Source organism: Rhinoderma darwinii, chromosome 2 (genome assembly GCF_050947455.1).
Source record: "Rhinoderma darwinii isolate aRhiDar2 chromosome 2, aRhiDar2.hap1, whole genome shotgun sequence".
Taxonomy (NCBI): Eukaryota; Metazoa; Chordata; class Amphibia; order Anura; family Rhinodermatidae; genus Rhinoderma; species Rhinoderma darwinii.
The window spans coordinates 124,626,913-124,651,318 of record NC_134688.1 but is presented as its reverse complement, the minus strand read 5'-3'; the positions used below and the strand labels follow the sequence as shown (position 1 = coordinate 124,651,318).

The window sequence follows — 24,406 nt, the reverse complement described above, 5'->3', positions numbered from 1 at the left end:
CTGTTCATAACAAGAGACAGTGCACTCAGGACAAGCCCTGCCTTCATGCCATAGTTGTGTGGTTCTGTCTGCAGTGATGGCGGTGGGTGGCTCTGACACCCGCCTCCCCCGTCGGGTCATCTCAGGATAGAAGGGGTGTCCGAATTGGAGACACAGCGCCGCACCTGTCCTCAGGTTGTGTCTGGTATTGCAGTTCACCTCCATTGAAGTGAATAGGACAGAGCTGTAATACCACACACGACCTGAGGACAGGTGCGGCGCCATGTTTTCCTGGAAGATCCCTTTAAGACTTTTCCAGTGTGTGTGTGTCAGAGCGGAGTGTGCACGGGCGCCGCTGATACTTCATAGCCGCTTATCAGCTGTTTTGAAGAATCACGCACACGCACAATCAAGTGTAATCAAGCGTTTTTTTATGTGGTTTTTGGCACGCAAAATGTGCAAAAAAAAAAACGTGTCAAATATACGCCGTGTGCACCTGTCAACTGAAAAGTTATTCACTTCACTTTCATCATTCTAAGGGTATGTTCACACGCAATGTTTTCAGCTGAAAAATCGGAAGCATCTGCCCATTGGTTTCAATGGGAAATACGGCGTTCTGTTCCGACAGGGCGTTTTTTTACGTGGTCGTTTTCCAAAAACGGCGCGTAAAAAGACGCCCGCCAAAATTAAGTGCACATCACTTCTTGGGACGTTTTTGGAGCCTTTTTTCATTGACTTTATAGAAAAACAGCTCCAAAAACGGCCGTAAAAAACGCGAGTTTGATTAAAAAATGGCTGAAAATCAGGAGCTGGTTTCCCTTTGTTTAGTAAGCGTGTGAACATACCCTAAGGCTGGGTTCACACGACCGGGTCCCGCCCGAGCCCGAGTGTCGGACGTTAAAATCGGCCATTTTGCCCGGCCGGTTTGTATAAAGTTTTGCATCCGTGCCGGGCATATCTGGACAGTGACATCAGCGGCAACTCCTGAAGGGGAATCCCCATGTGTTCGGGGATTCCACTTCAGGAGTTTCCCCTGATGTCACTGCCCAGATATGGACAGAGACATCAAGCGCTCTGTCTAGGAGCGGAATCCCCGAAAACATGGGGATTCCGCTCCTTCAAGGAGCTAAAGTGGGGCTAGCACATAGCAGAGCGGGGAGATACCTCCCTGCTCTGCTATAGTGGTGTCGCTACTGTAGTAGTAGCAGCAGCAGCAGCAGCTGCTAGCGGCGCCATGGAAGGTGTCGCCGGGCCAGGGCGCTTTTAAAACAAGCAGGGGAAGGGAGCCAGCGCAGAGCTCCCTCCACCTGCTGTACACCCCTGCCCTGCCACACAGTGTACAGCGTACAGCCATTCGTCCGAATGGCATCAACTCCTCCTCACATGCACTCTGCGCTGTGAGGAGGAGGAGATAGAGCGCAAGCGACGGAAAACCCGGCCATCACTCGGGACACATTCCGGTGATGTCCGTGTATTACCCGGCCCCATAGACTTCTATGGGAGCCGGGCAGCCGAAAATAGAGCATGTCCCATTTTTTGACGGCCGGTTTTCCCGGCCGTCAAAAAATCGATCGTGTGAATAACCCCATTAGGGGTCTATTATTCCTAATGCAGCCGGGTGCCGGCCGATTTATGAACGGCCGGCACCCGGCCAGGAAACCCTGTCGTGTGAATGAGGCCTTAGCCTTTTGGTGTGTCCTATAACTTCTGCCAGCTGCAGAATCACACCCAAAATAGCTGCCGGACACTGCCTAGCAATTTGAAGACACCTTTTCCTGGCTTGTGGGAGGGGGGGTGAGATTCCCTCCCACATTTACAGCAGCTGTGAGTCAGGTTGCTTTGCCTTATTCACCTTGCTGTAATTCTGGGAAGTGCCCCCCCCCCTGGTGGCCAACATAGGAAAACATGTCAAATTATTATTTAAAGAGGCTCTGTCACCAGATTTTGCAACCCCTATCTGCTATTGCTGCAGATAGGCGCTGCAATGTAGATTACAGTAACGTTTTTATTTTTAAAAAACGAGCATTTTTGGCCAAGTTATGACCATTTTTGTAGTTCTGCAAATGAGGCTTGCAAAAGTCCAAGTGGGCGTGTATTATCTGCGTACATCGGGGCGTTTTTAATACTTTTACTAGCTGGGCGTTCTGATGAGAAGTATCATCCACTTCTCTTCAGAACGCCCAGCTTCTGGCAGTGCAGATCTGTGACGTCACTCACAGGTCCTGCATCGTGTCGGCCACATCGGCACCAGAGGCTACAGTTGATTCTGCAGCAGCATCAGCGTTTGCAGGTAAGTAGCTTTATCGACTTACCTGCTAACACCGATGCTGCTGCAGAATCAACTGAAGCCTCTGGTGCCGATGTGTCCTCGCTCGTCTGACACGATGCAGGACCTGTGAGTGACGTCACAGCGTGATCTGGCAGAAGCTGGGCGTTCTGAAGAGAAGTGGATGATACTTCTCATCAGAACGCCCAGCTAGTAAAAGTAGTAAACACGCCCCGATGTACGCACATAATACACGCCCACTTGGACTTTTACTTTTAAACACACCCACTTGGACTTTTGCAAGCCTCATTTGCATAACTACAAAAATGGTCATAACTTGGCCAAAAATGCTCGTTTTTAAAAAATAAAAACGTTACTGTAATCTACATTGCAGCGCCTATCTGCTGCAATAGCAGATAGGGGTTGCAAAATCTGGTGACAGAGCCTCTTTAATTTGTAATACTTTCCACCATATGGAAAAAAAAAATACAGCAAAAAACTGAAAAAATATAATAGAAATAAGTAACGACACTTAAAAAAAAATAAAAATAAAAAAGTTTAATTCGCGACACATTCCCTTTTAAGAACAGTTTAGTATGTGTCTCTACATCGAACCGTTCTAGACCAAGCAGTTTGTGAAGTTGTGTAGTGAGTTCAGAAATGTTGGGTTTTGCCGGTGATAACCATAGTAGGAGTATACCCCAAAATGCCACTAGTAGTATGACATGAAGTAGGGGAGGAATTTGTCTAATCTCTGGTCTCAACCCACCTAGATCAGCAATGTGGACATGATGAAAAAGTAATTAATTTAAAAAATGTATTGATCTATTTTTAACTTTAAAACAACTTCGTTGCCGTGGTCGCAATTGGCAGGTTAATTGGCTGGGATCAGAGGTAACTCCGATCCCAGCCATTATGACAGGAGCCTGGTTCTCTTTAGACATGCCGGCAACCGTGCCGGGTTTATGATACAGCGCCATGAAGAGGCAGTGCTGTGGCATAAGTACCCCTAATAACGGCCGTGTAAAGCTATATTGGGGTTAATTAGCACTGAATGCTACTATCCCCTTGTAAACCGCAATATACGTGCACCAAATTTCAAAATGGTTTCGTACTGGTGGCTGACCCTGTGGTTGCTTTCTCCCCGACATGTTTCCCTGTGAACGGACATCCTCTGGGGTATTTAGATATAAATTACTTATAAAATATTTTTATACAAAGAATGGGGAACAGCGCATAATCTTCAGTTTCTATTTGTTTAATAAAGGTGACATTGGTTTAAGGGACTGACCATCAGATGCTGTCGTGTAGGTTTAGTGGTACAGAACACTGAAATTCCTGTTGGCAAATATTTATCTTGTCAGAAATTAGAAACTGGCATTGAGCAGATAAACATTCACATGCTTTGATGTTTTTCCCATTTCTGCAAATGTTGCTTTTGATATTCAAATAGAATCGACATCTATCAGTTGAACACGGCAGATCTGCATATACTAAATGCAGTATTTTTAGCCTGTTTGCGTCTTGAAAGAACAAACACTTGGGTTATCTGCATTGCTAATCATCGCCATGTCTTGTCTACATAGAGAAATGTGTTATTTACAGAATTGTGTTTATATGAAGTGCTGACATTTAATGAGACTTGGTTTTTTTTCTATTTTTTTTGCAGCTTCCAAAGTACTTGGCACAGCAGTGGGCAAAAGCCTCAGGAAGGGGTGAAGTTGGAAAGCTGCGAATTGTCAAGTAAGCCTAAACTTTTTTGGTTTATGGTCTCTGGTGACGTCATACTTCGACCTTACCCAAGTTAGTGTAGTTGTTTGACTTTGTCAGAATGTGGTAAAGGTAACAATGAATGTCTGTTTTAGTTATGATAGAAAATAACTTTCCCAGAGTTTGGAAAAAAGTCAGTGGTGAACTTGGCTGCTGTTTAAAGAGGAGCTCCGTGCACGTGCTTATGAAAGCAAATATAGCAGCTATGATTTTGCTGCCGAAAAGGTATACAGTAGCTCTGTAAGTTACTTGGTCGGGCACATCGGTGTCTTTATCGCTCTAATACTTGTGCAAAATTCCATTGAGCAGTCTGCGGAGGGGGTGTACTCTGTTTTCCTGTGCGATGGTTGACCGCTGACGAGTTTTTGCTGCTGTTGTCTGCACAGAATGTAACCTGTGACGCATGTTCAACCTGTGAGCACCAAGGCTTTACTACTGACATATTATAGGGGTGAGCCCGCACATGGCGTATTTGCCTTGTATGTCCGACGCGTGTTTTTTTGTTGTTTTTTTTCGAAACAATGTGTGCCTATAGGAAAAATATTCCACAACTCAGATTTCTCTAGTTCTTGCGTTGCAGAATGTTTTTCCCATGGGCACACATTGTAAAGTTTTCCGCAACGCATGTTTACGCTGAGGAAATACAAGCAATCACGCCACATGTGACTTCACCCTAACTGTCTGTAGTAAAGCATTGGTGCTCAGAGGGTTAACATAACAGATAATGATATCTCTGCCTAGCTGAAGGAGCCTGGTGTGACCACACATCACATGCTGTGATGGGCTCCCCCTAGACTGGAGGTTTCCACTAAAACTTGAAATAAATATAAATTTATTAAACGTCATTCCTGCTAAATGTGCGATAAACGAAAGATTCTCTGTAGGCATCTGTATGCTGGAAACAAATGCCTGATGATTCTCATTTCTGAATGCGGGATACAATCCAGAACGGACTTTAATGGATCATTTCTATAAGACTATATTAGGTTTGTTTGTTTTGAAATTCTCTAATTTCCTAAATTTTTCTTTAAAGGGTTCCAGGATTTATAAATACATTTTAATTTGCTTAGAACTGGAAAACAACAAATGATAATATACTGAAGTGATTTGATGGAGTTTTTCGCTCAGCCAGTCCCTGTTTATCAGCTGTACGCGTTGATGTGACGTAATTCAAGTGAATTGGGTTGTTCTACAATCTCCAGCACAACTGGTGGCCGGAAGCGCCACTGTGCAGGGACAAACTTTGTAAAGGGGCAACATCGCTAAACCGTTTCAGCAGCCTCTCCTTTCTCGGGATTCTAGCAGTCATGCCCTGATCAGAAAGTAATGGCATACCCTAGTGATATTACATCAGTATCGGAGATGGGAAAAAAACAACTCCTTTTAAATGGTTGTATGGTTCAGAAAACACATTTTCAAATATATCCTACAAGGGAAAAATTGAACGGGGAACTTCCTCTATCTGCCAGAGTGGAGAGCAGCTACAAATAATGTCTTAGGCCCCATGCAAACGAACGTAAAATTGCCCGTAATTACGGGCCCATAGACTTCATGCTTACGGGAAGGTGCCCGTGCCGTTGAAAAATATAGAACATGTCCTATTTCAGGCCGCAATTACGGCAGGGGATAGTCACTGTCCAGGGTGCTGAAAGAGTTAAACGATCGGCAGCAACTCTTTTAGCACCAGGGATAGTGGCTGCCGATCACAATATAGATAAAGCTGTAAAAAAAAAAAAAAAAAGACGTTCATACTTACCCAGAACTCCCTGCTTCTTCCTCCAGTCCGGCCTCCTGGGATGACGTTACAGCCCATGTGACCACTGCAGCCAATCACAGGCCAATCACTGGCTGCAGCGGTCACATGGACTTCGCGTCATCCAGGGAGGTCGGACTGGATGTCAAGAGAGGGACGCGTCACCAAGACAACGGCCGGGTAAGTATGAATTTTACTTTTATTACGGAAAGGGCTGTCCCTTCTCTCTATCCTGCACTGATAGAGAGAAGGGCTGCCGATTTACTGCAGTGTAATTTTGCAGCGAAAACGTGCCCGTAAATACGGGTGGAATACGGGTGACACCGGACCCGTATTTACGGGCACGGGTCCGTAAATACTGGTGCAATACGGGTCGAATACGTGTGACCAAGGACCCGTATTTATGCCAGTATTTACGGGTGGAGAAAAATACGGTTGTGTGCATGGGGCCTAACTCTGGAGGACCCAGAACGTTTCTGCATTAGGCCTTATTCAGACGAGTGTGCCCATTTCATCCGCAAAAACATGGCTCATATGTCACAGTTCCGTGTGGCATCAGTTTTTCATGTCTGGTTTCTTTTTTTTTTTTTTTTCAGCATTTATTTAGCAGAAAGAAATATTATACCACTCTGACAATTTTAAAAAATAGCAACCTAGTGAAACATCCTTAGCAGATATCCCTTTTTCCAGTACATACACACATAGGAAATAAAGTCCAAAAAGCATGCAAAAGGTGGACGACTTCTCCTGAGATTTGTAGTTCTGTGGGTTTATTTAGCAACTTGTGCGTAAAACACTGACAGCACACGAATGTCGTCCGTGTGCTGTCTGTGTCTTTTTCATGCACCCATCGAATTCAGTGGGCGATGAGGTTAAAATAGGACATGCTGCGTGAAAAATCACACGTGTGAATAGCCCTATTTATTTGCATGGGTCTGTGTGCTGTCCGTTATTTAAACGGGCAGCACACGGACGTAAAATACGTTTGTCTGAATAAGGCCTTACATAGATAACTCAACATGCAATGCTTCACATCTCCTCTGGCGGCACTGCAAAGAAATTGAATGCCTGCCAGGCTCACCCGCACATCACAACTGATCGCTGGGGTCCTAGCGGCAGAACGCTCATTGATCTTATTGTTGGTTGATCCTTCAAACAAGATGATTAACCAAAGCAGACATCCCCTTTAAATATTTTTCCTTCCTTCAACTGTAAGCGTTGTTATTGTGGATCAAAATGTATAGGCGATATTGCAACCCAAACTCCAAAATAGTAAGCCACACACACTCATAGTGGGACCCCCAAATACTGAAAGCCTTAAAGGACTCTGTTCTCCATTGGAACACTCCCTAGTAAGCTAAAGACTGTCTGAATGCATCAGCCTCAGGATATGTTCACACGGGCTATTTTCGACCGTTTTTCGGGCCGTAAACGACCGAAAAATCGGGAGCAAAACTCCTCCAAACATCTGCCCATTGATTTCAATGGCAAAAGCGGCGTTCTGTTCCGACGGGCCATTTTTTTTATGCAGCCGTTTAGAAAAACGGCCGCATAAAAAAAAACTGCCGCGAAAAAGAAGTGCAGGTCACTTCTTGGGACGTTTTATGGAGCCGTTTTTCATATATTCTATTGAAAACCGCTCCAAAAACGGCCGTAAAAAACGCTGCGAAAATCGTGAGTGGCTTAAAAAAACGTCTGAAAACGGTTTTGAGTTTGTGTGTGCACATACCCTTAGACTGTTCTGGGCAAATCACAGGATGCAGATGTCCAATGCGAATAGAAATGTCCTACAGGTGTCGTCTTGCGAATTTAAAGAGAAATATAGGCAAGTGTGAGTACTTCTCGTGTCTGGAGGGGTCTTACTAGCTCGACGGTTTTGAATATTTTTAGGACCCATGCACACGACCGTGCTCGTAATTACGAGCACGGCCGGCCACGGGCAGCCGGCCGTTTTTCCGAGCCGTGCTCCCATTATAAAGTATAGTAGCACGGCCCGTAAAATAAAAAAATAGAACATGTTCTATCTTTTTCAACGGCACGGGCACCTTCCCGTGAGAAAACGGGAAGGTACCCGTGGCCAACAGAAGTCTATGGGCCCGTTATACGGGTGTTTTTACGGTCGTGTGCATGAGGCCTAAGTTTTGTTTTGTTTTTTCCCCTGATATACTCATCTGTAGCCTCATGAATTTGTTTTGTATGGCTGAGCATACATCGTATGATGTCCTAAAACTGTGTACTTTAAACATTGTGAAAGTATTTTGGGAATGGCCCTTTTCTTAATCATGATGACCTTGTCCCTGTACGTGGTCGTTGAAAAATGGTTTTCCAAATTTAGTAAAAAGAATATAGGCCAAATATCAGCCATGGCTTTGGAATTAATTGGAATCACATTATACAGCAGGCACACGTATAAGATCTTTGGGTATATAGACAAAATTTTATTTTCTAATGTACACTGAACAACCACAAGCTGGTATGTAGTTGCAATGGGCAACACTCTCACTTTGACCTTTGTATAATACATTGTATACAACACTGCGGTGGGGATCATGTACTGTATAAAATCCAGTGGTGAGGAAAAAACTGTATTAATGCCCATAGACTTGCAATGGTAGTTTTAATCTGATTTTCTCCTGCATGATCCTCAAAAGTAAATTTTTGTTCTAATGGTTTTTTTTTGTAATCTTTTCTGCAGAAACCAAGGAAAGACTGAGGTAAGCTTTCCATTTATATAAATCCTCACACGTAACAAATACACTATACAATTTAGAGTAAAGCAAGCCATTCAAATTGGACAAATGTGGGTGGATTCTGCCAAGTTCGCCAGCAATCTAATGTGTGTGGGGGCTACCTTATGGGAAACAAGGATTTGGTGTGTTGGATTTCAACATGCTCGATGTCTTGTTCACCGAAGATGAGCATTGCCAGAGGTGTCTGTATGTAAAAATTTGCAGCAAAATTCACATGCTGAGGATTTGGAGATCTGCAGCATGCCCACAATTCCATGACTTTTTCTTCCACTACGTCTGGATGGGCTTTTTTCCTGACGGATATTCAAATGTAATACATTGATAGATCGAGTCCGCTAAAATGGGCTCTTAGCAGGGAATCGTGAGCAGAGCACCACCACCACCCGCCCTATATGATGTCCATTTTTCCTAATGGTGAGAGCTTTAATTTGTTGTCTCACAAAGACCACCCCTCTCCAGAAGGAATGGATTATTCCCCCAGCTAAAAGGGGTCGTCTGTAACATTTTAGCTTTTTTTTTTTTCTTCTTTGCCTCTGAGTTTTTTTTTCTACTTTACTCTTTTACCTAGAACCATTGTTTGTTGCATTTTACTCCATTTTTATTTGAATGCTTTCAAGGATTTTTTTCTTCTCTTCCTGTCAAACACATTTAATTCAATTCTACTTATTAAACAAAGCATTAGCGCTTGCTTAACTGAGCTATTTTGTTGTCACAGGTATCATTTACTTTAAGTGAAGAGCTTGCAAGTATACAGGATATTGGAGGAAAACCTGCTTCAACTTTTGTTACTGCACCAAGGGAACATCCTTTTCAATTACAGAGTGTGGGAGGGCAGACACTAACCGTGTTTACTGAGAGCTTATCGGGTAAGATGGCACATAAGATTCACTTTTGTACAATGTCTTATTTCGGTACCAGCGAACTAACCCTTTTCTGTGTTCATGGAGTGAAGACCGAAATACTGAAGGATTTTATAAGCTTTGTGTATAGCTCCAAGGCTATTCCACTATTAGTCTTCGTTTACTGTGTGTTTTTTTTTTGTTTTGTTTTTTTCTTGCTCTCTCTTTCATTAGCTTATGATCTGACGCGGATTGTCCAAATTTAAAACGTTTGGTTTTTAAAAAAACAAAACAAAAAAAACAAAAAAATTTTATTGAAAAGAGTAGTAAAATGCAGCATAACAAAAATATATAAAAGGTACGGGACAACAGCATCCCAATAAGTGTGACAGAACACATACAAGTGTGGATTGTCACAAGATAATATGACCACATCATGAGACGGTAATAATTACGAGTGAGACCTCATGATAACTTAAAGATTCTATAGCTTTGTACATATTATTATTATTATTATTATTATTATTAGCATGCAAGAGGTCCGGGAGTACAAAACCAGGTGACCATGAGATTGGGCTATGGTTGTATATCACCACTAAGGTCATTTATGGCCGAATTGAGATCCTGAAAAGAGTAGGCAGTACGTAGGGATCTACACCACGAACCCCAAACTTTGAGGAATTTGTCTGGACAATTTCTGTGTTTAAATATGATGCATTCGTATGAGTTAGTAGCGTTAACCATTCGCTTCCAAATCGAAACATGGGGAGATAGTCTATCCATCCACCTTCTTGCAATGGCCTTTCTGGCCAGAAATAGTCTCTCTCAGAAAAGTTCTGGTGTGATAGGGCCACAGTTCTTCATCCAGAATGCCAAACAAACAAATTTCCGGTGAACAAGGAGTAGGTGGGTTCAATATTGAATTAAGAAAGTCAGTTATCGCTGACCAATAGTTTTGTATTGAGGGGCACATCCACACCATATGCCAGAAATCTGTTGGGGCGTAAGAGCACTTAGGCTATTAAAAATGAAATCATATATTTGAACCTTCATGTCCTAAGAGGAGTCAGGAATGCTTGATGAATAAAGTACATTTGGATGAGCTTGTTAACTGCAGGTGAAACATGTAAATGAGATTGGAGTTGCTTTCAATGGGCAGATGTTTGGCAACGCTATCGAGGCGCATTTTTCGGACGTAATTCGTGCGTGTGAACATACCCTTACAGACGACAGCGCTTTTTCTGACCTAAAAACACGGCTTCGTACAGGGCTTTAAATAGCCCACCTACTACCGTGATTGCACAGCACGATTCTGACGCGTAGTGGCCGGCGCCCACTTGGTAGACCAATCGGGAAACTCGAGCATCCTGACCTCACAGGGGTGGAACCCTTCGTGACGTAGGTCCTCATTCCGGATTGATAGGCGCGCATGCGCAGGCAAAACCTACGCCGCTCGAGTGCACACAGCGAACAGTCCGGAACGGACGGACAAGAGGGGTAAATTCTTTAAGACAGTAACCCAAATCCCGCTTACTTATCACAGTGGTTTAACTTTAAATCCAACAATTAGTGTGTACTAACTTTGTTTTTTACCGTACAATAACTTCTTTTGATACTGTAATTAAAAAAACAACAAAAAACATACATGTGCATCGATTGCAACCAAGAGAGGTAGTTTTTGTCGTCCCCTCCCCTTAGACGTATCTTCTCAAGACTAAATAAATGCAATTATTTTTATATTTTCTCATTACGAAGGTCAAAAATGCCTCTCTCATAACTTAAGTTGCTTTTTGTATTTTCTGCTGCATTGTCATAGTATTGTTGAACTTAAAAAGGTATTGCAGTGAGACACGGCGCAAGCTACCCAGTAATCAACCTTAGAGGTCTGCAGGGCAACCTTAAAATCACCCTAACTTTAGAGTAGCCCTACCTACAGCAGAACTGTTGCCCTGATTAGAAGGTTCGCTATAGTGGAATCAACTCTTGTGACTCTGAGCGATCCCTGTTAGACACTATGGAATATCAGGATGACCACTGGTTAGCCACTGATTGGCACTACGAGTAAAACGGTACCTGAAAATGAAAAGATAAATCCAGTAGGATAATGACAGTAAAAAGGACAATAACCTTAATAAATTTAGCAGTTCACGTAAAAGGTAAATCAGAAAGTTAAAAATATACAAGAAAAATTGGTCCGCTCCCCACTCATTCGAAGTAAAGACGCCACATTCCATGATTATTCGGTGCACGGGCAAGAGAGCTACAGGAGTAGGTAGAAATCCAAGGAAAACGTTTTTTTTTTTTAGAGGTCCAGCACACAATATGATGTGAAAAAATACAAAACTATTTAAGTCAAACTTAAAAACAAGAAATTAAAAAATCCCGGGAGAGAACACCTACGCGTTTCAAACTTTTCAGTTCTTAATAATATTGTAAACCAGAAAGCACATAAGAAATCTAGCAGGATAATATCCACTCTACACTAAACCCGTGAAGAACCCAGGTTCAAACAAACTAAACTGATAATTCCATTACTGAAGTACATAGATAAATATAGTGAAATATAATTCCGATGCCTGAAAACATAGAACAACACTGAGAAATCCAGACCCAGCCCAGTCTGTACACAGAAAATATAAGGATAGTCAGTCAAATCAAACAGAGAAGAAACCAACACTGAGATGCTTAAAGAGAATGTGTCACTAGATTTTTTTTTTCTTCAGTTAAACCGTTAGTATTTAAGTGATTAAACATTGTTTTACTTTTTCCACAAGTCAGGAAATATTATAAATTAGATTCTAATTTATAACATTTCCATGTGCTGGTCACTAGAGGGAGCAATTCCCAAAATTACAGCATTGCAATGTGGTAAAGCAACTTCATTGCTTTATGCTGCAAATTTGGTGTAGACAAACACGCTCTAGTGTCCTCACACAATCCACCCTCCCTTATCCTGGCTAGTGCCAGGAGAAGGAGGTGGTTGAATCTTCTAATCCTCCTACACTCTGCATTCGCTCAGAAAATGGCGGCACACAGTGTAGGAGGATTAGATACAGTTCTAATCACACAGTATAACACGAACATAATACACACATCACATACGCAAACATAAATTACCTGCCGCCGCTGCTGCCTCCGATCCTACTCCTCGCATCTTTGCTGCCTGGAACATATGTCCGGAAGCCGCGACGGGAAGTAGTCATCTTACTGTCATCTCTGCCGAAGACCTCCCTTTTGGACTGTGTGGGAGCGGCGCATGCGCCGTTCCCACACAGACGGCGTATGCTATAGTGAATGGAACGGCTCCCGTTCGCATTCACTATGGGGATGTATGTGCTGTATGCCATCTCTGTATGTGTCATTAATCGACACATACAGAGATGAAAAAAAAAATGGCAGCCCCCATAGAGAAGTAAAAGAAAGAAAAAAGTAAAACACAAATAAATAAAAGTTATTTTAATAACATACTAAAAGCAAAAACATCTAAAAAAATGTTTTCCCGTGACACCTTCTCTTTAAACCTAGTGATGTGTGATTGCTGGGTCTGAACACCGAGAACCACAGAAATCCAGATCTAGCCCAGTTTGTCCACAGGAAAACACTGAGATACTTAGCCGGGTTGCCGTAGAACCAGTTTGAATAATTACTGCCACATGAGGCCAGGAGGGGGCACTTTAAATAGGGCGCTGCCTAATATGAGTGGACGCCAGATTTGGCCGCTTTTTGATTTGCTATCTCCCTGCTCTAACAGGCTTGCCAGATCGGCTGCTCATCCTGGAAGCAGGTGAGGCTGTGACATGAATATTCTACATGAGGCTGCAGTAATGCTTTGTAAAGCATCAATATTATGTCCCTGTCTCGTTAGTCCATGCCTCTTTTAATACAGTTTTGACCCCTTTTTAAAAGGTCTACAATTCTATATAGAGGTTGGGGAGAGTAGCGTAACCGAACCTTTGGTGATGGTCATTCAGCTTGCATGACCGAGAAACCCAAGTTCTAATGCCACCGGTGCATTTTATTTAACTTGCTTGGACTATATCTACATTCAGCCAATTCAGTATATTAATTGATGTATTAACAGTACAGGCATTGCCTACATCTGCTGCTCTTTCTTCCGTTGTATATACAGAACTAAAGATTTTGTATTTTTCCAGGTTTTTCTATATATATATATATATATATATATATATATATAATATATAATTTTTTTTAATTTAATCTAGTAAGAATTAGTTTTTTTTTTTTGTGTTTTTTTAATTAAAGCTGGTCACTGTGGCACCTTTACTATACTTCTAAGCAATGCTACTTTATCTACTATATTAATATTAACAGGGTATCAAATTGCACACTTCCTCCAAGTAGAGTTATAAGAAATTGTATTTATAGTAAGTATGAAATAGTTTAATTGGCTTCAGCGAACCTGTTAGATGATCAAGCGGTGTATTTTTCATGCGGAACAAAATTGGACAAGCGATTGGCCGAGAAACAGCAGCAGAAATCTGAGTGTCTCCGTCGGATTTATGCTGCGGTTTTACAGTACAATTCTGCATACTGATTAGCTCCATTCAATGAGGTTAATCTGCCTGGAGTTACATGCCACGGTTTTCGTGACGGAATGCGCTGTGAAAAACGCTTTACGAAGTGACATATCACTACTTATTTTATGTAAAAAAAAATAAAAAAATCGGCAGGTGTTCTGCCTTTCTGGCCACTGAAAATTCTACCCTGTATGAACAACGGGGCGGTTTCCATTGAACCCAATGGGAGGGTTGTTACGAGCGTTTTCACACTGATTCCAATGTGGAAAACATCAGTGAACATTTGGCCATGCAATGTTTTACTGACCTCATGTGTTTCCTTAATGACCCCAGGCTAGTAGAAGAGCCCGCCAGTCTTTCAATTGGAAATATTGTTTACATTCATTTTTCTACATGGCAGTAAGATTATATTATGGCATAGGCTATCTTTTCTGCTGCAGTGGCTCATAAGTGAGCCGATCTAGGAGTTTTGTCACTGTAAGGCAACAGATAAACCTAGCACCTGACCTCCGTCTCCTAGCACTTACTTTCCCATATGTTTAACAATCATTTCAACAAATTTTTGACATGTCATAGTGACGTGTCAGAAGTTTTGATTGGTGAGGGTCCAGGTGCCGAAATCCCTACCGATCTCTAAAACGAACGAGCAGAAGCGCTCACCTGAGCACTTTGCTTCTTTGGCTGCAGTCAGCAATCCTAATATGCCTGACAGGCTCACTTGGCAAGTCTATAAGCGCGTCTTCAGCCTGAGGACGTTCTTACTATGTGAGCCTGTATTCAGGCATAATATTGCTGATTGCAGCCAAAGAAGCAAAGTTACTCAGGTTATTGCTTCTGCCCATTAGATTTAGCGATTTTTGTGTTGGATCGGGATCCCCCCCCCCCCCCCCACACTCTGATCAGAACTTCTGACGTCACTATGACATGTCAATAGTTTGCTGCAATGACAGTTAATCTTTAAAGACTTTAGGGCTTTATGATGATGTGATCCTTCACATTCTGAAGCTATGCGTATCTATAGGAGAATACGCCTCAGCCACATGGCGGAAAACCTGACATTGTAATTTCAGTAAACACATCTGTGAGACATTCAGGATAGGTTTTCTCTGCTGCACTTGGTATTATCCACAAATTATAGCTTGTGAGATTACGAGACCTGTTGATCATACACAACATATGTCTTGTGCGGATACTTGACACAACATTAACTGGAATGAATGTTCCTACTGAATAGCAGAAGAAATGTGAAGATGAGCTGAGCCTCAGGTGAGGCTTTAAAGTGCTGTGACTCAGGAAAAGAAAATCCACACCGCTTTTATCTTATTTTCTGGGCACAAAACATATGTGGTAATAATAATGTCTGACTAATGAGCAGGTTTCTTTTTTGACAAAAATGGCTGAAAGAGATAAAGAAAAAGAATAGTTTGAGTACTTCCATTACATCTGTGCCCTCCGCTCCGTGCCAATCCTGTTTTGATCTAACCTTTAGTCATCCGAGTTGTGCTGGTATTTAGGGATGTGATGGATGGGTGCAATGCTGCCAGCATAAAAAGGGAAAATCCTCTTGACAGCAGTCATGTCATAGCCTTCTCCATCTTGACCTGTTATTAATCCTGTACATTTATGTCATGGCGTGCCTTAAAGGGAATGTGTCGCTAGAAATATATATATATATATATATATATATATATATATATATATATATATATATATATACACACACACAAAAAATAGAGCATAGAAGCAGCACTCAAATAGCAAAAAATGAAATGTATTCACCCAGAGAATGAATAAATTTCATTTTTTGCTATTTGAGTGCTGCTTCTATGCTCTATTTTTTTGTATACTACACTGGGAGAGCGTCACTCCCTGTTATTTGAAGCATAGCACCAGCCGCATTTGGTTTTCTGCACAGTGCTGCTCCTATTGTATGTTTGATTTTTGTCTCTGTGGGAGCGGGGCATGCGCCGTTCCCACACAGACGGCGTACGCTGCAGTGAATGGAACGGCTCCCGGGGTTTCTCTATGGGGATGTATGTGCCGTATTCCATCTCTGTATATGTCGTTAATCGACACATACAGAGATAAAAAAAAAATGGCAGCCCCCATAGAGCAGTAAAAAGTAGAACAAAGTAAAAAGTAGCACATGTGAATATATATATATATATAAAATGTATGTTATCATATTAAAAGCAATATGATAAAAAATAAAATAAAAAAAAAATTTCATGACACCTTCCCTTTAACTAAAGCCTCTATGACGTACATGTATGCTATGGTGATTGCACTGGCACAGGAGCGGTTTGCAGCGTGATCATTAGGAGCCCAGTGGTTGCTGACAGCTGGGCTCTTTCTGTAACCACCAGGATGAGAGAAACCTCTGATCATTGCTGTTAACCCCTTAGATGGCATGGTTTTATAGCAATTGTGGCATCTAAAGAGCTTGACAGAGCTCTGCGCATATTGGTGCCCCGCAAAGACCCCCAGGTCTGCCATAAGTATCCGCCTATTGGGTCATATCCCAATAGTATTGCTGTCGGTGATACCTTAGAATGGCAATAATGCTTTGAAATATTATGTATTCTAAAGCATTATACAAGTGATCAAACGAACACCGCTTTATTCACTTTTTTTTAACCCCTTCCCGACATTTGTCGTAAGTATACGTCATGGAAAGCCAGTGCTTCCCGCAAAATGTCGTATGCTTACGACAAATGTTTGGCACCGGCTCAGAAGCTGAGTCGGTGCCATAATCGCCGGATCTCAGCTGTATCTGACAGCTGACATCCGGCTGTAATGGCGGGGACCGAAATTAGCTTCGATCCCCGCCATTAACCCCTTAAGTGCAGCGCTCAAACGCGAGTGCTGCACTTAAGGTGTTTGCAGCTCATCGGAACCCCAGCAATGAAATTGCCGGGGTTCCAGTGACTGCTATGGTAACCGGAGGCCTAATACTGGCCTCCCGGTCTGCCTAGCACGGAAGCCGGTCAAGATCCGCCCGGCGGCGGAGCCTGATCAGCTTCCGTAGCCTCCGGCAAGATGGCGCCGGCTCAGGAGCTGATCCGGTGTCATCAGCGGTGGAAGTCAGCTGTATGTTACAGCTGACCTCCACCTGTAACGGCAGGCACCGGAGCTAGCTCCGATCCCTGACATTAACCCCTTCGATGCAGCAATCGAAAGCGATTGCTGCATCGTAGCGGTTACTAGCAGATCGCCAGCCCTGACAGGCAATCTGGACTGGCGACTGCTGCTATGGCAACAGGAGACACAATGGTCTCCTGCTCTGCTTGCTGTCAGTGAATGACTGACAGATCTAATACATTGCACTACGTAGGTAGTGCAATGTATTAGAAAAAAAATAAATCTGACAATTGGACCTTCAAGTTCCCCTAGTGGTACTTGAAAAAAAGTGCAAAAAATAAAAGTTTGAAAACAATAAGTTTCAAGTAATAAAATAAAACACAATCCCCCTTTTACTCTTATCAAGTCCTTTTATTATTGTAAAATAATAAACCATACGTATTTGTTATCGCCACGACCGTAATGACCTGAGGTATCAAAATATTATATTATTTATTGCACGCGGTGAACATCGTAAAAAGAAAAACGTAAAAAACTTTACCAGAGTTTCTGTTTTTTGGTCACTTTGCCCTACAAATATTGGAATAAAAGGTGTTCAAAAAGTCGCACGTATCCAAAAATGGTACCTATAAAAACTATAGCTCGTCCCGCAAAAAACAAGCCCTCATACAGCTCCGTCGACAAAAAAATTAAATAGTTATCTCATAACTTGGCGACAGAAAAAATACATTCTTTTTATTGTGCAAAAAGTTGTAAAACATAAAAAAGTGCTATAAATTAGGTATCGCCGGAATCGTACTGACCCGCAGAATAAAGTTAACATGTAATTTATAACGCATGGTGAACGCTGTATAAAAAAACAAAAAAATCTGTGCCAGAATTGCGTTTTTTTTTGTTTACCTGGCCTCCCAAAAAATAGGATAAAAGGTGATCAAAAAGTTGCATGTACCCCAAAATGGTACCAATAATAACTACAGCTCGTCCCACAACAAACCAGCCCTCATACCGCTACGTCTATGAAAAATAAAATTAGTTAAGGCTCCAATAAGTCAGGAAATAAAAAAAATATGCAGTTGTGCAGGTCCGAGGGGAACATTTCTTTTATTTCAAGAGGTGATTTATCAAGGACCTAAAATTAGGGAACCAGGAAGGGGAGAGCCCAAACATATCCGCTGGAAGCGACGGCGCCCTTATTATACCAGGACAACACTTTCCCAGCAAAATTCCCCAAACTGAAAGATGCGAAGTGTGGACCAGAAGGGGGATAAGAAAGGACGCCATTTATCAGTGCGACACTGGCCTGTGCAGAAAGGATTGCTTCACAGCGTAACACACATCTATGGATTATTTTATTTTTTTTACCCCATTATTATACCACCTGACTATGCCCCTTATATACTCCGCCCGGCTTACATGTACCCCCACATTATAAATGGAAACACCAGCAATACTAAAACAAAACTACTACCAAGCAAAATCCGCTCTCCAAAAGCCAAATGGTGCTCCCTCCGCTCTGAACCCTACAGCGTGCCCAAACAGCTGTTTCCTTCCACATATATGGCATCGTCATACCCGGGAGAACCCTTTTAACAATTTTTGGGGTGTGTGTCTCCAGCGTCATAAGCTGGGCATGACATATTTGCCACTGAATGGCATATATATGGAAAATAGAAATTTTTAATTTGCACTATCCGCAGTGCAATTATTTATGGAAAAGACCTGTGGGGTGAAAATGCTCACTACACCCCTTAATAAATGCCTTGAGGGGTACAGTTTCCATAATGGGGTCACTTCTCAGGGGTTTCTTTTTATTATTTCACATCTGAGCCTCTGCAGTTGTGAACCAATACTTTGTAAATCGCCAAATTAGGCCTCAATTTGACATGGTACGCTTTCACTCCTGAGCCTGGTCGAATGTCCAGGCAAAAGATTAGTGCCCCATGTAGGGTGTTTCTAAAACCAGGAAACCCAGCATAATAATTAGAGAGCTGTCTTGTTATGGTGGCACAAGCTGGGCACCACATATTGGCATATCTATGGAAAAAATACCATTTTCACTCTGCAACATCGAGTGCACATTAATTTCTACAAAACACCTGCGGGGTTAACATGATCACTACACCACTAGGTAAATGCATTGAGGGGTGTAGTTTCCAAAATTGGGTCACTTCTGGGGGGTTTCCACTGTTTTGGGCCCACAGGCGCCCAGAAACCAATCCAGCAACATCTGCACTCCAAATGGCAGTCCTTCCCTTCTGAGACCTGCCGTTTGCCCAAACAGGAGTATGACCACATATGGGGTATTGCCGTACTCGGGAGAAATTGCTTTACAAATGTTGGGTTCTTTTTTTTTCCTTTATCTGTTGAGAAAATTAAAAAATTTGCGCTAAAGCTACCTCCTCAAGAGGTGTAGTTTCCTAAATGGAGTCACTTTTTGGGCGTTTTCATTGTTTTGTCCCCTCAGGGGCTTTGCAAATGTGACCTGAGCTCCGCAAACCATTCCTGCTAAGTGTGATCTGCAAAAGCCAAATAGTGCTCTTTCGCTTCTAAGCCCCGCTGTGTGTTCAAACAGCCGGTTATTACCACATGTGGGGTATTGTTTTACTCGCGAGAAATTGCTTTACAAATTTAGTGGTGCTTTTTCTCCTTCAGTCCTTGTGGAAATGAGAAAAAATTAGCTAAACCTACATTTTCTTTGAAAAAATTTAGATTGTCATTTTCAAGGCCTACTTCCAATAATTTATGCAAAAAACCTGTGGGGTCAAAACACTCACTATACCCCTAGATAATTTCCTCAATGGGTGTAGTTTCCAAAATGGGGTCACTTGTTGGGGGTTTCCACTGTTTTGTCCCCTCAGGGGCTTTGTAATTGTGACATGGCCTCCGCAAACCATTCCTGCTAAATTTGAGCTCCAAATAGGTCTCTTTCGCTTCTAAGCCCTGCCGTGTGTCCAAACAGCCGTTTATTACCACATGTGGGGTATTGTTTTACTCGGGAGAAATTACTTTACAAATTTTGTGTTGCTTTTTCTCCTTAGTCCTTGTGGAAATGAGAGAGAAAATTTTTTTGAAAAAATGTAGATATTAATATTCTGGGCCTACTTCCAATAATTTCTGTAAAAAACCTGTGCGGTCAAAATGCTCACTATACCCCTAGATAATTTCCTTGAAGTGTGTAGTTTCACAGATGGGGTCACTTTTGGGGGATTTTCACTGTTTTGGCACTGCAAGAGCCCTTCAAACCTGACATGGTGCCTAAAATATATTCTAACAAAATAAGACCCCAAAATCCACTACGTGCTCCTTTTGCTTCAGTCTAGTAGCACACTACGGCTACATGTGGGATATTTCCTAAAACTGCAGAAACTGGGCAACAAATATTGAGTTGCATTTCTCTGGTAAAACCTTCTGTGTTATAAAAAAAAATTGTATTTAAAAATTTATTTCTGCAAAAAAATATGAAATTTGTAAATTTCACCTCTACATTGCTTTAATTCCTGTGAAATGTGTAAAGGGTTAAGACATTTGCTAAATGCTGTTTTGAATACTTTGAGGGGTGAATGTTTTTAAAATGGGTGTGAATTTTTGGGGGTTTCTAATATATAAGGCCCTCAAAGCCACTTCACAACTGAACTGTAAAAATAGCCTTTTGAAATTTTCTTGAATATGTGAGAAATTGCTGCTAAAGTTCTAAGCCTTGTGATGTCATAGAAAAATAAAAGGATGTCCAAAAAACGATGCCAATCTAAAGTAGACATATGGGGGATGTTAATTAGCAACAATTTTGTGTGGTATAACTGCCTGTCTTACAAGCAGATACATTTAAATTGAGAAAAATGCTAATTTTTTAAATTTTTCGCTACATTTTGGTGTTTTTCACAATTAAATACTGAACATATCGAGCAAATTTTGCCAGTAACTTAGAGTGCAATGTGTCACGAGAAAACAATCTCAGAATCGCTTGGATAGGTGAAAGCATTCCGACGTTATTACCACATAAAGTGAAACATGTCAGATTTGAAAACAACTAGAGGAATTAAAGATTAGAAAAAAATAAGCCCCCCCCCCCCAAAAAAAAATGTAATACAAAAAAAGTGTTGTTTTTTTTTCATTAGGAAAATATTTTATTTAAAAATATATATATATATATTTTGAAAAAAATCCCACAGCGCTCCGTGTAAGGGTATGTTCACACGAGGGCATTACGTCCGTAATTGACGGACGTATTTCGGCCGCAAGTACCGGACCGAACACACTGCAGGGAGCCGGGCTCCTAGCATCATACATAACTCCCTGCCTCGCTGCCGGACAACTGTCTCGTACTGAAAACATGATTACAGTACGGGACAGTAGTTCCACAGAGAGGCAGGGACTCCTAGCGTCGTACATAAGTATGACGCGCGCGCGTCTAGTAGAATAAAGTAGATCTTGTTGGGAATGTCAATGTTCGTGAAAACCTCGGTAACAGTGATCATAATATAGTTACATTTTACCTATACTGTAAAAAACAAACGCAGGCTGGGAGGGCAAAAACATTTAATTTTAAGAAAGCCAATTTCCCCAGGATGAGGGCTGCAATTCAGGATATAGACTGGGAAGAACTAATGTCAAATAATGGAACAAATGATAAATGGGAGATTTTCAAATCTACTTTGAGTTATTATAGTGCAAAATTTATTCCTACAGGTAATAAGTATAAACGACTCAAATTAAACCCCACATGGCTTACACCTTCTGTGAAAGGGGCAATACATGACAAAAAAAGGGCATTTAAAAAATACAAATCTGAGGGTACAGCTGTAGCCTTTGTAAAATATAAAGAGCTTAATAAAATCTGTAAAAATGTAATAAAATTAGCAAAAATACAAAATGAAAGGCAGGTGGCCAAGGATAGTAAAACAAATCCTAAAAAATTCTTCAAGCATATAAATGCAAAAAAGCCAAGGTCTGAACATGTAGGACCCCTAGATAATGGTAATGGGGAGTTGATCACAGGGGATCAAGAGAAGGCAGAGTTACTAAATGGGTTCTTTAACTCTGTATATACAACAGAAGAAAGAGCAGCTGATGTAGCCGGTGCCAGTGCTGTTAATATATCAGTTGATATACTGAATTGGATGAATGTAGAGATGGTCCAAGCTAAATTAAATAAAATAAATGTGCACAAGGCTCCGGGACCAGATGGGTTACACCCTAGAATTCTTAAAGAGCTTAGTTCAGTTATTTCTGTCCCCCTTTTCATAATATTCAGAGAATCTCTAGTGACAGGTATAGTGCCAAGGGACTGGCGCAGGGCAAATGTGGTGCCTATTTTCAAAAAGGGCTCTAGGTCTTCCCCGGGTAATTATAGACCAGTAAGCTTAACATCCATCGTGGGGAAAATGTTTGAGGGGCTATTGAGGGACTATATACAGGATTATGTGACAATAAATAGCATTATAAGTGACAGCCAGCACGGTTTTACTAAGGACAGAAGTTGTCAAACTAACCTAATCTGTTTTTATGAAGAGGTGAGCAGAAGTCTAGACAGAGGGGCCGCTGTGGATTTAGTGTTTTTGGACTTTGCAAAGGCATTTGACACTGTCCCCCATAGACGCCTAATGGGTAAATTAAGGACTATAGGTTTAGAAAATATAGTTTGTAATTGGATTGAGAATTGGCTCAAGGACCGTATCCAGAGAGTTGTGGTCAATGATTCCTACTCTGAATGGTCCCCGGTTATAAGTGGTGTACCCCAGGGTTCAGTGCTGGGACCACTATTATTCAACTTATTTATTAATGATATAGAGGAAGGGATTAATAGCACTATTTCTATTTTTGCAGATGACACCAAGCTATGCAATATAGTTCAGACTATGGAAGATGTTCATGAATTACAGGCAGATTTAAACAAACTAAGTGTTTGGGCGTCCACTTGGCAAATGAAGTTTAATGTAGATAAATGTAAAGTTATGCATCTTGGTACCAACAACCTGCATGCATCATATGTCCTAGGGGGCGCTACACTGGCGGATTCACTTGTTGAGAAGGATCTGGGTGTACTTGTAAATCATAAACTCAATAACAGCATGCAGTGTCAATCAGCTGCTTCAAAGGCCAGCAGGATATTGTCGTGTATTAAAAGAGGCATGGACTCGCGGGACAGGGATGTAATAATGCCACTTTACAAAGCATTAGTGAGGCCTCATCTAGAATATGCAGTTCAGTTCTGGGCTCCAGTTCATAGAAAGGATGCCCTGGAGTTGGAAAAAATACAAAGAAGAGCAACGAAGCTAATAAGGGGCATGGAGAATTTAAGTTATGAGGAAAGATTGAAAGAATTAAACCTATTTAGCCTTGAAAAAAGACGACTAAGGGGGGACATGATTAACTTATATAAATATATTAATGGCACATACAAAAAATATGGTGAAATCCTGTTCCTTGTAAAACCCCCTCAAAAAACAAGGGGGCACTCCCTCCGTCTGGAGAAAAAAAGGTTCAAGCTGCAGAGGCGACAAGGCTTCTTTACAGTGAGAACTGTGAATTTATGGAATAGCCTACCGCAGGAGCTGGTCACAGCAGGGACAGTAGATGGCTTTAAAAAAGGGTTAGATAATTTCCTAGAACAAAAAAATATTAGCTCCTATGTGTAGAAATTTTTCCTTCCCTTTTCCCTTCCCTTGGTTGAACTTGATGGACATGTGTCTTTTTTCAGCCGTACTAACTATGTAACTATGTAACTATGTAACTATGATCCTGCATGACGTAAAAAAAATAAAATGGCGGATTTGCCTTTTTTTTTCAATTACTTTTTTTTCTTTTTCTACCCCGTCCCCCCAAAATATGTTCAAGAAATATGTAGCCTAAAATGGTAACGAGTCCTCAAACGGCTATATAGATGGTAAAATGAAAAAGCAATGACTAAACAAAAATAATTTTTATTTTCATTCAAACTTTCTTTTATTGTGCAAAAGTAATAAAACCTAAAAAAATAAAAATATTTATATTTAGTATCACGTATTTGGACCGACCCATAGAATAAAGTCAACATGTTATTTTATACTGCACAGTACCCAACATGTAAAAAAAAATTGCAAAAAAATAATAATGGAATTGCTGTTTTTTCTCCATTACTCAAAAATATGGATAAAAGTTAATGAATACATTATATGTACCCCAAAATGATGACCATAAACAGTGCATCAAATCGCACAAAAGCAAGCCAACATACAGCTACACTCCTCAACATTGAATTGCAACACCAAGAAGGAAAAGTTTTTGAATTGTGGAAATCAATAGATATGTTAATAATATGCAAATGATAAAAAAAATTAAAACAAAATATTCCAAACATCTTGATTTATTCAGTATAGATCAGGGGTCTCAAACTCTGCTGGGTAAATGGGCCGCACATAGAAAAAATGGAAGTTGACGGGCCGTATTACTTT

The 24,406-nt window shown here is 41.3% G+C and overlaps 1 protein-coding gene across 1 annotated transcript in view; it reads left to right on the top strand.

Moving 5' to 3' along the window:
• GTF2F2 (general transcription factor IIF subunit 2) overlaps positions 1–24,406 on the top strand; it is a 174,315-nt gene that overhangs the window by 5,566 nt on the left and 144,343 nt on the right. Inside the window, exons 2-4 of the mRNA XM_075850234.1 lie at positions 3,915–3,988; positions 8,464–8,482; positions 9,234–9,384. Of these exons, the coding sequence (XP_075706349.1) occupies positions 3,915–3,988; positions 8,464–8,482; positions 9,234–9,384 (244 nt within the window). The remainder of the gene's footprint in view (positions 1–3,914; positions 3,989–8,463; positions 8,483–9,233; positions 9,385–24,406) is intronic.